Here is a 16,061-nt window from a genome sequence, read left to right as displayed (position 1 = left end):
CGCTCAATAAATACAATTGAATGAATGACTGTAAGCCCATCAAAGGGCAGGGACGGTCTCTATTACCGATTTGTCCATTCCAAGCGCTTAGTCCAGTGCTCTGCACACAGTAAGCGCTCAATAAATACTAGTGAATGAATGAATGACTGTAAGCCCGTCAATGGGCAGGGACTGTCTCTAGCTGTGGCCGATTTGTCCATTCCAAGCGCTTAGTCCAGTGCTCTGCACACAGTAAGCGCTCAATAAATACTAGTGAGTGAGTGAGTGAGTGAGTGAGTGAGTGAGTGAGTGAATGAATGAATGAATGAATGAATGAATGAATGAAAAGGAGGAAGAGGGCGCCTCAGGCAGGAGGGCTGAGGAGAAGGAGGAGGAGGCGGCCGGGAGGCGCGCGTGCGCGCGGGAGGGGCGCGAGGCGGCGCCGGCGGCGCGCGCGCTGCCGGAAGTGACGTTCCGTGACGCGTGGGGGGGCGGGGGGCGCGTGCGGGGCGGGCGGAGTGCGGGCTGCGGGAGAAGATGGCGGTGTCCACAGGTCGGTTCCAGGACCGGTGTCTCCCTCGGCGCTCCTGCGCTCCCTCCGGCGCGGACCCTCGGCCCGATCGCCCGCCCGATCGCCCGCCCCGGGGCCGGGCCGGAGGGATGGCGGGCGAGGGCTGAGGGGGGGCTGGCGGAAGCTTCTCGCTCGACACTCAGCTGGGCGGTTGGGGGGCCAAAATGGGGAGCGGGGGGCGGCTGAGGAGGCCGGCCTTGTTCGGCCCGGCCCGGCCCGGCCCCGGCGCCCCCGCCGCCCTCCTGAGGCTTGGCTTCCAGGCTCCGGCCCCGGCTGTCGGGGTCCCGGGCCCGTGGGGCCGCGCCTAGGCCCGGGGAGCAGGGGCTGGTGCGGCGCAGGGCCGGCCTCTCGCCGCTCCTCTGCCTAGCTACCCCTTCGCCCCCTCTTCTTTCCTCCCCCCATTTCCTTCCTCGTTCTTCTCTTCCTCTCCCTTGTCTTCCTCTGTTTTCTCGCTCCCTCCTCTTTCCCCTCCCTTCTCTCTCCTCCCCTCTTTCCTCTCTTCCCTCCTTCCTTTCCTCCCTCCCCTCTTTCCTTTCCTCCCTCTCCTCTTTCCTTTTCTCCCTCTCCTCTTTCTTTTTCTCCCTCCCTTTTGTCCTTTCCTTCCTTCTCTCTGTCCTTTCCTCCATCCCCTCCCCTCCATCACCTCCCCTCTTTCCTCCCCCCATTCCCTCCCCTTTTTCCTTTTCTCCATCAAGTCCCCTCTTTCCTCCCCCCATTACCTCCCCTCTTTCCTTTTCTCCACCACCTCCCCTCTTTCCTCCCCTCTTTCCTCCCCTCTTTCCTCCCCTCTTTCCTCCCCTCTTTCCTCCCCTCTTTCCTCCCCTCTTTCCTCCCCTCCATCACCTCCCCTCTTTCCTCCTCCCATTACCTCCCCTCTTTCCTTTTCTCCATCACCTCCTCTGTTTCCTCCCCTATTACCTCCCCTCTTTTCTTTTCTCCATCACCTCCCCTCTTTCCTCCCCCCATTACCTTCCCTCTTTCCTCCCCCCATTACCTTCCCTCTTTCCTCCCCCCATTACCTTCCCTCTTTCCTCCCCCCATTACCTTCCCTCTTTCCTCCCCCCCATTACCTTCCCTCTTTCCTCCCCTCCATCACCTCCTCTTTCCTCCCCTCCATCACCTCCTCTTTCCTCCCCTCCATCACCTCCCCTCTTTCCTCCCCCCATCACCTCCCATCTTTCCTTTTCTCCATCATCTCCCCTCTTTCCTCCCCTCCATCACCTCCCCTCTTTCCTCCCCCGATCACCTCCCCTCTTTCCTCCCCCGATCACCTCCCATCTTTCCTTTTCTCCATCACCTCCCCTCTTTCCTCTTTTCCATCTGCTCTTTCCCCCCTTTCACCCCCTCCCCTTTCTTTTCTTCCCCTCCCTCCTTCTTTTCCCCTCCCCTCTTTTCTTCCTTCCTTCCTCCCTCCCAACCCTTCCCATCTTTTCTTCCCTCTCTCTTGCTCCCTCTTATCCTACCCACTTTTCTCTTCCTTACCTTTTCACTCTTAAATCTTTACGGTCAAACCAAACTCTTGAAAAAAGCAAATTCTGAAAAAGGGAATTGAGGGAAGAAGGCTTTCCTTAATCAATCTCTTTTCTTCCTCCCGCTCCCGTTTTTCAACCCCCACCCCTTTTGTTCCCTGAAACCAGGTTTCAGCCTCATTTCCTCTCACTGCACCCCCTCCTCCCTCTGCAAGGTTGTTACCCCCTATAAAGCCCAGGCCTTCCTGACCTCAGGCAAGCGGCACGGGTAGAAAGGGTCAGTGGTGTGCATGCAGACAGAATAAGGGGGTTGAGTACTAGGGGCCTCAGGCTTTAAAAGAGACCCTGTTTCCTAGACAATGATTGAAAAGGGCTTTGGGGGAAATGTATGAAGGCAGAATTCTTTCAAAATTGTGAAGGGGCTAGCTCTTCTTTTCCATTTACTGAAGAATAGATACCTTTTGGAATCAAGAGACCCTGCAGCACCTGGAACTGCAGCACCAAAACTAGATTTATACTCGTTCAAGAGAGTTGAAATCAATTATCAGATATGATCTTAACTCATTTTCCACCTTGATCATATTTTTAACATAGATGCTCAGGCAGTGACAGTTATGCATTTGCTTGGAATAAAATACACCTGAGTTTTTCAAGGTGGGGTAGGAATGCGAGAAGGATGGCTCTATTTGGGTTTACTAACCTTAAAAATAATATCAAGAAATGGCTCTGATAAGCAAAATCTGGCTTCACAAATATCCAGCCTTTGCTGAAACTTTAAAACCTTGTTTTAATCACTTAAATGGAGCCTCTCCTAGGCTACAGTGTTGTGTTAGAGAGTTAAATTTTTTTTTATAGTTTTGGTAACCTCCCAGGACTTATTTTGAAAGATATTTCTTGAACTTTTTTCTGTGTTATTTTTAATCTTAGCCCTTATCTCTTCATTTCTGTGCTGGTATCATAATTGGTATATAAGTAGAAGACTGAAATAGCAACTGGAAAATCACTTTAAAATCCAGTGATAGCTGTGACTGAAAAACATCAAAGTAGCTGAGAGAACCATTTTAATTCTTATTCTTAATTTAAGAAATACAATTCTAAAATGACTGTTTTGGTTCTGATACTGGCATGAATTATTTTGAATTGCAGTATCTTTGTAGACTTGAAATTTCTGTGTGTAATGTCTCTATGCTTTTAATATTTTTTAATATAAAGGCTTGCACTTTAATTGGACTATCAAGCCTCATTTTTTTCTTTGTTTATATAGGGAAATGGATGTTTCTTCTGAGAATATTTAACTGCTATTATGTATTCAGAAATAATTTTTTGACCTGCTATTTAACAAGTAGACAATTTCTCCCTGTTTATGCTATTAAGCTAATATGATTGTAGAATCCAAAATTGGGAGTAGTCTTGCTGCTGTGTAGGATAGGATGTTAATAGCTTAAAAATGAATATTTAAGAAAAAAGATCCCTCTTCAAGTTTTCTTTCATCACTGAGTAAGGATAATTCCCTATATTTGCTATAATTTGTCATGATTTAAAAATTCAGTTTTGGAAGATATTGAATTAAATTGTGGAGCTGAGTTTAGATCTTCAAATTTCCATAAGTTGACGGAGGAAAACCAGTTCTCTTAAGTAGCTAAACATTCTCATTCCTCAAAATAATTTTGCAGCAAGGAAACCTTAATAAGTTTCAGTGTATAAGAACAAAGGGCATTTAGTATAGGCATGAAATACTTTTGAGTTTTGAGATTTGACTTTGAGCATTTTGAATATTGAATTTTAAGTTTCTATATTTGGATTGGCTAATGGATTGGAGGAGCAGCGTGCCTCAGTGGAAGGAGCCCGGGCTTAGGAGTCAGAGGTCATGGGTTCCAATTCCAGCTCTGCCACCGCTGAGCTGTGTGACATTGGGCAAGTCACTTTACTTCTCTGGGCCTCAGTTCCCTCATCTGTCAAATGGGGATTAAGACTGTGAGCCCCATGGGGGACAATCTGATTACTCCGTATCTACCCCAGCACTTAGAACAGTGCTCGGCACATAGTAAGCGCTTAACAAATACCAACAATATTATTATTAATGTAGCCTCCTGGTTTAGGAATTTTTTTTTTAATTTGCAAGAGTAATGTAGTCCATTAAGAGGTCAAAACAATTCTGTGTAGTTTCTGTTAAATTTGCATTGCTTAAATTATTGTAAAATACAGGTATTTTTACTATTATTTTTAAGTCAATAACAAACCTACTACATATGTGGATTTTAATTCTTCAGCAGTGCAGGTAAAAAAAAAAAAATCTCTTACTTTATCAAGTGGAGAGTCCAGAGAAGCTTAGTATAGTGTTCTGCACACAGTTAATGTTCAATAAAAACTATTATTACTAGAATTAGTTGTCACAAGTTGAGCAGAGTTGGGGCAGGTAAACCTGTTGTGGGCAGGGATTTTCTCTCTTGCTGAATTGTACCTTCCAAGTGCTTAGTACAGTGATCTGCACAATGTAAGCGTTCAGTAAATACGATTGAATGAACATATGAATAACATAAAAGTTATCCATCCCACCTGGGGCTTAAGAAGATGAAGGGAGCTAACTGCCTTGAGATTGCTCTCATGGGAGAGATAAGGGTAGTTGGTAGGAATCTTGGTACTCTTAGGAGAATGGAAACATTCCTATATTAGCTGACGCAGTTACATATGTCAGTATGTAGACTTGCACGTGTAGTTATTTTGAGGTTTTTATCATTTCATATACTGTCAGTTTGAACAGCCGTTTTGTAAATAGCTCTGCAGGAGCTATTATACTGTATGTACTTGGACAATATTTTTAAAAATATATGTTGAGTATTTCCAAGAGGCAAATCGTAGTGTAGAATACAGGCAAACAATAAATTCTTAGTTAAGTACGGATGGTAAGTTCCTCAAAGGCAGAGGATGTGTTTCCTATTCTGAATTTCTGTTCTTGAGCACCTAGTTTAGCTGTCTGCACAACATAGGTGCTCATTAAATTCCAGTGGTGATTATAAACACTACTAGAAAGTTAAGGCTTCAAAATTTACATTCTGTTTCATGGTTTGAGTATTTGAAAAGAGAGTAAGATTAAGAAGATAGTCTGGGCAGCACAGTGCAGAGTTTCCTGAAAAGAGAGTGCACCATGGAGGTCAGCAGGGAGGCTGATGCAGTAGTTGAGATATGACAACCCCTTAGATGAGAGTTGTAACAGTGTGGAGAGGAGGGGGCAGGTTCTTCTGACGTGGTGAAGATAGGATTGATAGGATTTGGTGAATATGCTGTTGGAGTAAAGAAGAAGGCTAAGGTTGTGGGCTTCTGAGACAGGCAGGAGGGTGGTGGTGTCAACAGTGATGGGAAAGAGCGTTTGGGTTAGGAGATCATAGCAAGTTTTGGACTGGGGAAGCCAGAGGACACTTTTGGTGGCCTTGAGGATCCAGATCTGAGCTTACCCTACTTTTACTCCTGTCCATAAGATAGTGAGCTCCTTGAGGGCAGAGACTGTGTATCTGAATCGGGGGTACTTTCTCAAGCACTTAATACAGTGCCCTGCACATTATAAATTCTATTGATTGATATTCCAGGAACTAAACACGATTATCAAAATGTGAGTTCTTGAAAACGTTACCCTGCGGATGGCCAGGTGATTAATCCCATCCAAACTTGCCCTGCCCCCCCTTTTTTTTTTAGCCAAGACAGCTTATTTAGCTTAGTTTCAAACCTGGAAATGATGGCCCTACTCTATGACTTTACATATCCTTTGATGTGATTGCCATCCCCCGGTCTAGGGACCTTCCTTTTGAATTTCTCTTAAGATGAAAATTGAAGCTTTTATCTGAGGTTGCCTCTTTTCTTAAATTGCAGTAGGATTGATGATGGATTAGGATTCTCAAAGACAAATATCCACTGTCGTGCATACCTTACTGTAAAATGATGTCTCCACTTCTTTAGAACTCAGAAAGAGATTAGAGACAGAGGAAAGGTTCATTACCGTGCACATAATTGGGTCACTAGGTTTTGAACCCAGGGACTGGAATTTTATTATGTAATACCAAATAAAATGTGTAATTTGAATTACACAATGGTATTTTTCCTGTGGGTGTTAGCATCTCTAGGCGTCTGTTACCAGTTGTTGTTTATTGAACTTGATATAAAAGGTCATCATTTCAGTAGAAGCAATGAAGAGTCTTTCCTTTTTTCTAATAATAAAGACTTTAACCACCCCAGCAACTATTTGGAGGAAAGTTAATTTTGTTATTTAAATTATTTTTCTCTCTGGGATAACCTCTGGAGATAATGCGTTTTTATAGGATCCTCTGGGACAGTAGTCAGAGTTATTCAAGCAGTCTTTATTACTAGACCAGGCATTTCAGAACTCTTAGTTCCATTTTAACATTTAAAAAACTATAATAATTTCATTTTAAATTAAGACATTTTCAAGTCAGTTAACACTCTCATTGCCTGTTTTAGCAGATTATATAACTCCTTTTAGATCTTATTTCAGATTATTCCAAGCATTAATTTCATTGACAGCACTGGCATAAGAAGGATTTGTTTGTTGTTTTCCAGCTGCCATGAGGGTATGTCTTTATGAGTAATTATTAATTACTGTATACTGAATATCCTGGTCTCATACACAATCTGCTTCAGCATCTAAATTAGCATCTCTTTTAACAAATCACATTTTCAGTTCTGTTTTTGCCAAACTGTGTACCATGATTTTTTGATAGTGTGATCTCTTTAAACTGAGTTGTTGGTTAAAGAGGACACAAGAGATTGCTGATACGGCAAGTTTTTCTGTCCCTGAACATTGTAATATTTCCCTAAAAATATGCTTTTAGACAGTATATCTCCAATGGTGCTTATTCTATAATTTTCCATGTTTGTCATCTTAAGTGTATTGCATTTCCCTTTTCCCTTTGGGGTGGTCTGAAGTTCAAAGTAGCCATGCAGCTGCTGCAGACTAGAGAGTTCCTTTAATAATCATTATAAAATAATCCAAAATAGTAGTTCTAGCATATGATTTATCCATACTCTAGAGAATTTAATGTGTAAGCAATCCGTTTGGCCATTTAAGCAAAATCAATATATTGAGTACTTGTAACCCTATAATTACTACACTTATATTTCAGTGGGAGGGATCTGTTACCATTTTACTTTTGGAAAAGCATTGTAGGCTTTATTCAATATTTAGTGGTATCAAAAGTGCATCTTTAAAAGACATGTGGAAAGTAGTGATTTTAGTTCATTACTATCTGTGGTTGATGTCCTTGAATGTTTATACTTGTGCTTTTCATTTTCTGTGGATAACCTTCTTGACATATTTTATTTCAGCATTTTTAGAGTTTTGTTAAGTTTGCAAACCCAGTAAAACTCTTGAGTCATTTGATAAGGTTATCCAATATTGACTATGATAAAGAACTACTTATACAAGATTTAAGTATTTGACATTATCATCATGTATTGAGTGAGGAAAATCCTTCATATTACTAAATTGGTAATTTGCCTCCATTCTGTTAATTTTTCTATGTCTTAAGTTTTCACTGTTCAAGAGGAGTCATAATATGTAAGGGAAATATATCTCCAGAATAATTTTGGGGAAAGGTAATTTTTTTTTTTTTTAAAAAAAAGTAGATTTCTATTCAAGTAATCATTTACAGTTCCTTTTCCTGCCTGTCCCTTAAGTGTCAGATTGGGTAAACCACAGCCACCCTTTTTGTACAGTAAAATAAGGTGTTCATTAAGTTAATTGGATTGGGCCATGATTTAGTCAATTAGTGGTTTTTTCTAGAAGATCTGAGATTAATGTCAAAGGACTTGCGAGAGCAGGAATGATAGGAGTGATCACATATATTTAATATTTAGCAGTTGCTTGGCACATAGTAAGCAGCTAAATGCCACCATTATTATTGGTATTATTATTATTACTATGGATCTTAGTCTAGAGGGGGAGACGGACATTAAATATATTAATTAAATATATTAATGTCCGTCTCCCTCTCTAGACTGTAAATTCATTGTGGGCAGGGAGTGAGTCTGTTTATTGTTATTTATATCTTACTCTCCCAAGCACTTAGGACAGTAATCTGCATACAGTAAGTGCTCAATAAATGTGGTTGATGGACTAAATTATGGATATACACATAAGTGTTATGGGGCTGAGAGTGGGGTGAATATCAAGTACTTAAAGGGTAGAGATCTAGGTGCATAGGTGACATAGAAGGGAGAGGAAATGGGGGAAAAGAGCTTAGTTGGGGAAGACCTCTTGGAGGAGAAATGACCTTAGTAAGGCTTTGAAAGGAGGGGTGGTTTGCGAGCTGTTGATAGAGGATCAAAGTGTGCAGATTGGGTTGAAGTAGGAAATGAGTAAGTTAAGAAAGGAATGGACAAAGAAATTGAGTGCTTAAAAGCTAGTGATATGGCGTGACTGTTAATGAGTAGCTGGATGGGCTGCCCCTGGAAGTTGTTGAAGAGTGAGGAGGTGTGAGCCAAATGTTTTTTAGAAAAATGAGTTGGGTAGCAGAATGAAGTATGGGCCGGAGTGTAATTATGTATAGTGATGTCTTGTCTGCATGCAATTTATGAAGTGTGGTTGTTGATTTCAAATTTCACTGATGAGCCTACAGTAGAATGAGTCAACCACCATGTTATGTGTTACAGTTGGTAAGAACCAAGAACAGAATTGCTTTACAGCTTTTGTTTCTTTTTTTCCATTTCTTTAGCTGAATAAAACTTAGTAATCACAGCAGGTTGGGCAACCAGCAGAGCTACTTGTTGCCATTATCTGGATGGACCATTGGTCTGACCCATTAATGGCCTTTCTTATATTTGTAACTTTACGTATGATGTGTATTGACTGGTAGACACTTGGTTGATATAAATTTGATTGTTCAGGTTTCTGAGAATTGCTTAAAAAGGAAATGCTAAAATAGACTAATTCTGAAGTAGATTCACCAATAATTCCAGATATTATCACATTGCAATTTACTGCCAGTCTTCAAAATAGCTTTGATTATCAGTCATAATGTGGGTTTTTACTTTATTTTATTCTTCAACCCAATAGTTCTTTTCAAACATTTTCAACAAAGGTAATGCTATTTAAATTACATTTGCTGTACGGCATACTTTCCGTATAGTGAAACTTTTCTTTGCATATGAAGGTCCCGTTTTGCCATCCATTTTCACTAATCAGTCCATCAATGATATTAACTGTGTGTTTACTGTGTGCACAGCACTATTTCAGTGTTTGGGAGAGAACAATACAATCGAGCTGGTAGATGCTCTTACAAGGAGCTTACAGTGTAGAGGGGGAGACAGATATTAAAAAAATAACAGATGGGGAAAATGTCAGAGTATAGGGATATGTATTTAAGTGCTGTGGATCTGGGGATGGGGTGGATATCAAGTACTTAGGGTAGGTAGATAGGCTTAATCTTAGAAGGCCTCTTGGAGGAGATAGGATTATGGTAGGTCTATGAAGGTAAGGAGAATGGTGGTCTGTTGTTTAGGAAGGGGGAGGGTTGTTGGGGAGAGACTAAATCAAGGAACAGTGTGAGTAGGTTGGCATTAGTGGAGCGAAGTGTGCAGGCTGATTTGTAGTAGATCACTGAGGTATGGTAGGAGGGGGTCATAGGGTTAATTGTGAGGACTATGAGGTGAATGGGCAACGATTGAAGGTTTTTCCGGAGTGGGTAGACATGGACTGAGCGGGTTTTTAGAAAAAGGATCCATACATCAGAGTGAAGAAGGGACCGAAGTGGGGAGAGATGGGGCAAGGAGGTCAGCGAGGAGGCTGGGGCTGTATTCAGGTTTCGGATCAGCATGGTAGCAATTTGGATGGAGAGGAAAGGGCAGGTGCTAGTGATGTTGCAAAGGAAGACCTGACAGGATTGGGTGACATTGAGTATGTGAGATGAGAGAGAGGAATCTATACCATTATAGCACCTAAAATATGTCAACAACCTCAGATTGTGTGTTTTTTGTCTTGAGGAAATCCAAATGTTGTGTGAAAGCAGCCTGGCCTGGTGGATAAAGCACAGGTCTGGGAGTCAGAAGGACCTGGGTTCTCATCACGGCCCTGCCACTTGTCTTCTGTGAGACCACGGGCAAGTCATTTCTCTGTGTCTCATTTACCTTATCAATAAATTGGGGATTAAAACTGTGAGCTCCATTTGGGGCAAAGACTGTGTCCAACCTGATTAGGTTCCTTCCATTTTATCCAGCGCTTAGTACAATGCCTGGTACATAGTAAGTGCTTAACAAATACCTTAAAAAAAAGATACTCAAAAAAACCAAAACCTAGTAGGTGAATTTTTCAGTTGATTAACTTCAGTTCCTATGAGGATTTCTTGTCCAACATGTTTTTGGGGGTATTATGTAATAGGTGAATATATTTATTTCTCCTTGAGGTTTCTTAGCTTTTGGTTGAGTCTGGCAGCCCCAGTTGCATTTCACAACATCCGTTCTTATTTAAGGTTTGAACTTCTAATGCTCTAGTAAACACAGGATGGCAGGTCTCCCTATGACTCAAGGATCTTTTTCATGGAATGGCAGCTACTAATGACGTTGATGCATAGCATTTTAGGAATGAAAGGCAACTGAATGAATAGAATGCCTACTCAATTAACAGAAAGGTTGGAGTAGCTATTGTCCACATAAGGCAATACCATTAGATCATCAGCTCCTCCAAGGCAAGATTGTGCCATACTCCCTATATTCCCCAATTTCCTAGGGGTCAGTGTTCTATACCTAGAGTTCAGTAAATGGTATAGTGATAATAATTGTGGTATTTAAGTGCATACTGTGTGCCGAGCTCTGTAGTAAGCGCTGGGGTAAGTACAAGCAAATCGGGTTGTACGCTGTCCGTGCCCCATCTAGGGCTCACAGTCTCAATCCCCATTTTACAGATGAGGTAACTGAGACCCAGAGAAGTGAAGTGATTTGCCGAAGGTCACACGGCAGATTTATGGTGGTGGTGGGATTAAAGCCCATGACCTTCTGACTCCCAGGTCCATGCTCTATTTGCTGGATAGATAGATCCACTACATTGCTGGGCACATAGTAAGTGCTTAATAAGTACCGTCATTATTATTACTATCTCATTTGCAAGGCATTTACAGTTCTCTACACCTATATGTAATGGCATTATGGCTATCTAGAGTTTATCATGAATAATAATAATCTTAAGTGATCAGTTGTATTTATTGTTACCCTACTGTGTGCAGAGCCCTGTACTAAGTGCCTGGGAGAGCACAGCACAACATAGTTGGTGGATACATTCCCTGTCCACAGTGAGCTTACAGTTTAGAGACTGGGATAATCATGTACTTCATTAAATGCTGAGTAGATGGTCAAGCTCTCCCAAAATCGATTAGACATAGGGCTCACAGTCTCATGTAGTGGGAGTAGTTTTCTTAGCCCTATTTCGCAGATGAGGAAACTGAGGCCCACAGAGAGTAAGTGACTTGCGTAAGATGACACCACAGGCCAGTGACAAAGCAGGGATTAGAATCTAGTTTACCTGACTCCCAATCCCCTTGGTCTATTTTGGAGGCCATGCTGCCTCTTTAAGAACCTTATAGCTTGTTCGCTGCTTAGTTAAACTGTTGTTTGCTCTACCTCTCTTAAAATTGCAAACCCCCATATTAAAATATATATCCTAAACCCACTTTGCTCTCTGAAACAAGTTAATATGAAATTAATAATTAAACTTTGGATTTTTGTCCTATATCTCCCTGGAGCTCAAGAACTCAAACCGTCAAATTACCACTCAGACTGGTTTTGTGGTACCTCGACACATGGTCTGAATTGTTTCAGACATCCTCATTTAAGAAAAGTTCCTGATAGCTACATTGAAGTTTAAAAGCTTGTGATAAAAATCCAAGTCTTAGACTTCATTTTTTAAATAATATTAATTATTACAGTTGTATTTCCTTTTGTAGAACAGAAAAATTGTTAACAGCACATCAGAATTTACTGTACCTGATATGTGAAATATTTCATGCTGTTTGGTGAAACTAAATTAAAAACATTATCTGGCAGTTTTCCTAGGAGAGAGGAAGAACTTTGGGTTTTCAGTATATAAAATGTCAAATGTCTCCCATGTTTTGATGTTTTATTGACATTCAGTATTTTCCCGCCTCCTGTAAGCCTATCCTTGGGAAAGTTGCCCCTGATTTGGATGTCTTGGTAGAATATTATCAAATTATGTATTAGACAAATAAGTAAGAAACTGAATCAAGAAAATCACTGTGTCCTTTGTGTGGCTACAAAGTAGTATCAAGCTCCAGATTAAAGGGAAGAGGGGTTTCCATATATCAGTGGTAATTTTTAACTTGGGCTTCAAGATATGGACCTATCCAGCTGCCATATTTGGCTGCTTGTCAGCAACACCTGTGGACCGTATTTAGCAAGTTAGGGTCAACATCAGGAAGGTCTTGGGTCACAGTTCACCATCATTAAAGGCAATGTTTGCTAGACCTGACATTTTCATTAAGTGGAAAAAAAAGAGGAAATCAGGTGAAAAAATCATAGGGGAGAAAACTATGTAAATCTTTTTGTAGTGGGAAAGGGAGGGAAGGAGAAAGTAAATGTTCAGAGACAATATATAATTTCACCACCTAATTTAGTGTGCAGTAGTAACTAAATGCCTGAGGTCAAAACGTCTAACCTACATTTTAAGTTACTTTTCTCTAAATGTAAAAATGGTAGCATCTCTGAAGTTTTCTGTGAAAGAGAAAAGTACCAAAATGTAGTCTAGGACACATATCTTTGTATCCTCCATTCTGAAAAGAGAAATAGACCATTGCAAGCATACCCCAAATTTTCTGAAAATTAAACTTCCTTTTTACATATTGATCCCAGAATGTGACTGATATCCTCAAGCTCCATTTACAACAACTCTTCTACACTGCAACAGAATGAAAAAATGCTTACTGTTCTCCAACACCAAGAAAGTTAGTCTAGCATGTCAAGTTGTATGGTAATTGGGTTTTCTCCTTTTAGGAAAAATGTGAATTACATTTTGGAAAGCTTTGTCTAATGAAGTGTGTGGATCAGAATGAAAAAATATATAAAAAATGAATTACATGCAAAATTGCAGTTTTCTGTAATAAGATAGTGTTTTGAAGGTGATGGCTCTATGACTTATAAATGCAAATTCTCAGTTATTTTAAAATATTTCCAACTAAACCCTTTCTGTTCTTTTTCCTATTGCCCCCAAGTCCACACCTCCATTTCATTGTGCTCTCAGGAGTATATGACTGAAGTTACACATCAAATAAATCTCTCCAAGTGTAGCAGAGAAGCCTAGTGTCGAGCTATTTCCTAGTTCCCTTTCTGTTTTCCTGTTTTAATTTTCTTGTCATCTCTGCCATTTCCAGGTTTCCTTCATGCTAATATCAATTCTTTATCACCTCTAATTTTTCCATCAACTACTCGTGCAGCTGAAGCAGCAGCAAAACACTGCTTTTCTCTGCTTAAAAGAGGTACAATTTTCAGACTGGTGCTGCATTTCAGAGTCTTGCAGATTGCATCCAAACACAGCACATGGGAATTTAGTGTAAAAATAGTATGGAGTAATTCTGACTCTGGAAGCAACCATTGTGACTTTTGTATCAATGTCAAATACGAAGTAATGTGCCTTTCCGTAAGAGTATCATCAATTCTCAGTTTCTCGGGGGAGGATTATCCAGTTGTTGATTATATTTCTTCCTCTTTACTTTTCCTTTCTCATTTGGACTTTTATCTAAGGATATGCAGGGAGAGGGAGAAGGCACAGATAACTGGAGTGAAAATACTTATAAAAATGAATGGCTCAGGCAAGTATTTGCGTTCCATCACTAGCATCATGCTGTGTCTTATTGATGATTTACTGAAATAAAAAAACGCATACAATTGAACAGGAAGAATAATATAAGCAAACATGTAATCTACATATGTACATTTAGAATTATTTGACGAGTCTATTGACAAATTGTGATGAGTGAAAAAGTTTCTGAGAGGAATGTTTAGCATGTGTACATCTTGCGCTGAGTTTAGGAGAGGAGGGATGTGAATATCTCTATTTGTTGCTGATCGTTCTTTCCCAGCACTTAGTACAAGTGCTCCGCACACAGTAAGGGCTCAATAAATGCAACTGAATGAGTATGACTAGGAAGGGGGAAATTATTATTTTTACAAAGGATAATTGAGTAAAAGGTGAGAGGTTGAGCTAGATGCACTGAATTAATACAAGCTTGGCTGGAGTGGAGAGGGCAGTAGAGTTAATGGAAGTATAGACAGGTAAGAGTGGCCAGTTCGTGAGTCTTTGAAAGCCTCAGAAGTTGTTTGACCCGGAGAATCATGAGAGCCCTTGAACTGCAATATGGTGTGGTGAAAGTGGAAGATTATAGCTGTAGAGTATGGAACATTTTTGAGTGGGGAGACTTTGGGGATTGTGGGGTAGACGGAACAAGAAAGTGGTCAAGGTTATTATCCAGGGTTGAAAACATACCTCACCATATAACTGTTTGTTATGCTATCGCATTTAGAGAAACATAGCCCCAGTTGCATCACGGGATATGCTTAAAGACCATTTTTCTGTCACCTGCCAAGGTCGTCACTCACAAATCTGTTTGGATGAACATTATTACTATTGACAATAATGATAATAGTAATAATGGTATTTAAGCTCTTACCCGAGTGCCGAGCACTGTTCTAACTGCTGGGGTAGATACAAGGTAATCAGATTGTCCCATGAGGGGCTCACAGTTTTAATCCCCATTTTACAGATGAGGTAACCGAGGCACAGAAAAGTTAAGCGGCTTGCCCAAGGTCATACAGCAGTCAAGTGGCGGAGCTGGGATTAGAACCCATGTCCTCTGACTCCCAAGCCTGTGTTCTTTGTACTAAACCACGCTGCTTCTATAAATGTAGAAGAGGAGACTGGGAGACTCATTTCAGAGCTTGGGGAAGCCAGAAGCTTTAAACAGAAACTCCTTGCCGTTGACTTCAAAGTCCTCAATTAGCTTGCCCTCTCCTATCTTACCTTGTTGATTTCCTACAATCCAGGGCTCTCACTTAGCTCATTCAACACCAACCTAAGTACCGCAATCTCATCTCTCTTGCTGCTGAACCCTCGCCCACATCCTTCCTTCTGGCCTGGAACTCCCTCCTCCTTCATGTGATAGACCATCACTCCCAACCGCAAAGCCGTATTAAAATCTCATCTCCAAGCATATTCCCTAAGTCCTCACTTCCCCTATTCCCTCTCCCTTCTTCGTCACCCTTTCACTTATATTTGTACCTTTTAAGTATTTAATATTCTTCCCATCCTCAGCTCCACAGCACTTATGTACGTATCCATAATTTATTTTAATGTCTGTCTTCCCCTCTACACCCTAAGCCTTATGGGCAGGGAACATGACTACCAACTCAATGTATTGTACTCTCCCCAGCACTTAGTACGGTAGTCTTCATGCAGTAAGTGCTCAAAAAATACCATTGATTGCTGGAATAAAGAGATTAGGAGAAGCAGTGTTGGTGTTGGAGTGGTTCCAGAAGAAGAACTGAAATTGGTGTGTCATGCAAATCAAGTCCCCAAAGGGATGACTAGAAAGAGGAAAGGGTAGTATAAAAAAAGAGAAGAAGAGACAAGGGGATGAAGAAGATTGGTTTGGTAGACCCAACTTGGATGTGGCTATATTGAAATTGCTGTTTGCCTTCATATGGTTAGGTAGCCAGACTAGAGATCAAGAAAAGGAAGTAGAGCCAGTACTAGGACAGTTTTGTTTGGGTCAGGTTTTGGGCCTTGGGCCTCAAGTCTGACTGGCCTGAGAGCAGGGTTGGTGGTCTGGAGGGCCATTGTACATGCTCAAACTAATTGCACTGGAGTTGTAGAATCCCATGGACGTGAGGCTTGGGCCCACTCCTGTTCCATTTTGGGCCTTGCTTTCAGTGTCTTATCATCATCCTCATCTTTTGTGTTTTGTGTAGCCAACTTTCTCCTTCCCCTTTATTCTTATAAGTGTGAGTCACTTGGGGGCCCGGATCCATGTCTAATT

General features: G+C 41.2%; 1 protein-coding gene across 2 annotated transcripts in view; it reads left to right on the top strand.

The window, feature by feature from the left end:
- Positions 1-476: 476 nt before the first annotated feature.
- Positions 477-16,061, top strand: part of UBE2V2 (ubiquitin conjugating enzyme E2 V2) — a 39,315-nt gene continuing 23,730 nt past the window's right edge. The window contains exon 1 of one of the 2 annotated variants that reach the window (XM_029068728.2): positions 477-532. In XM_029068728.2, the coding sequence (XP_028924561.1) occupies positions 517-532 (16 nt within the window). In that variant the 5' untranslated portion in view covers positions 477-516. Of the gene's footprint in view, positions 533-13,810; positions 13,839-16,061 lie in introns of those variants that run through there. The other variant, XM_007667436.4, reaches the window with a different exon arrangement.

The sequence above is a fragment of the Ornithorhynchus anatinus genome, chromosome 7, assembly GCF_004115215.2.
Source record: "Ornithorhynchus anatinus isolate Pmale09 chromosome 7, mOrnAna1.pri.v4, whole genome shotgun sequence".
Lineage (NCBI taxonomy): Eukaryota > Metazoa > Chordata > Mammalia > Monotremata > Ornithorhynchidae > Ornithorhynchus > Ornithorhynchus anatinus.
The sequence above is the reverse complement of the archived record's forward strand: the minus strand, read 5'-3'. Positions and strand labels throughout refer to the sequence as shown.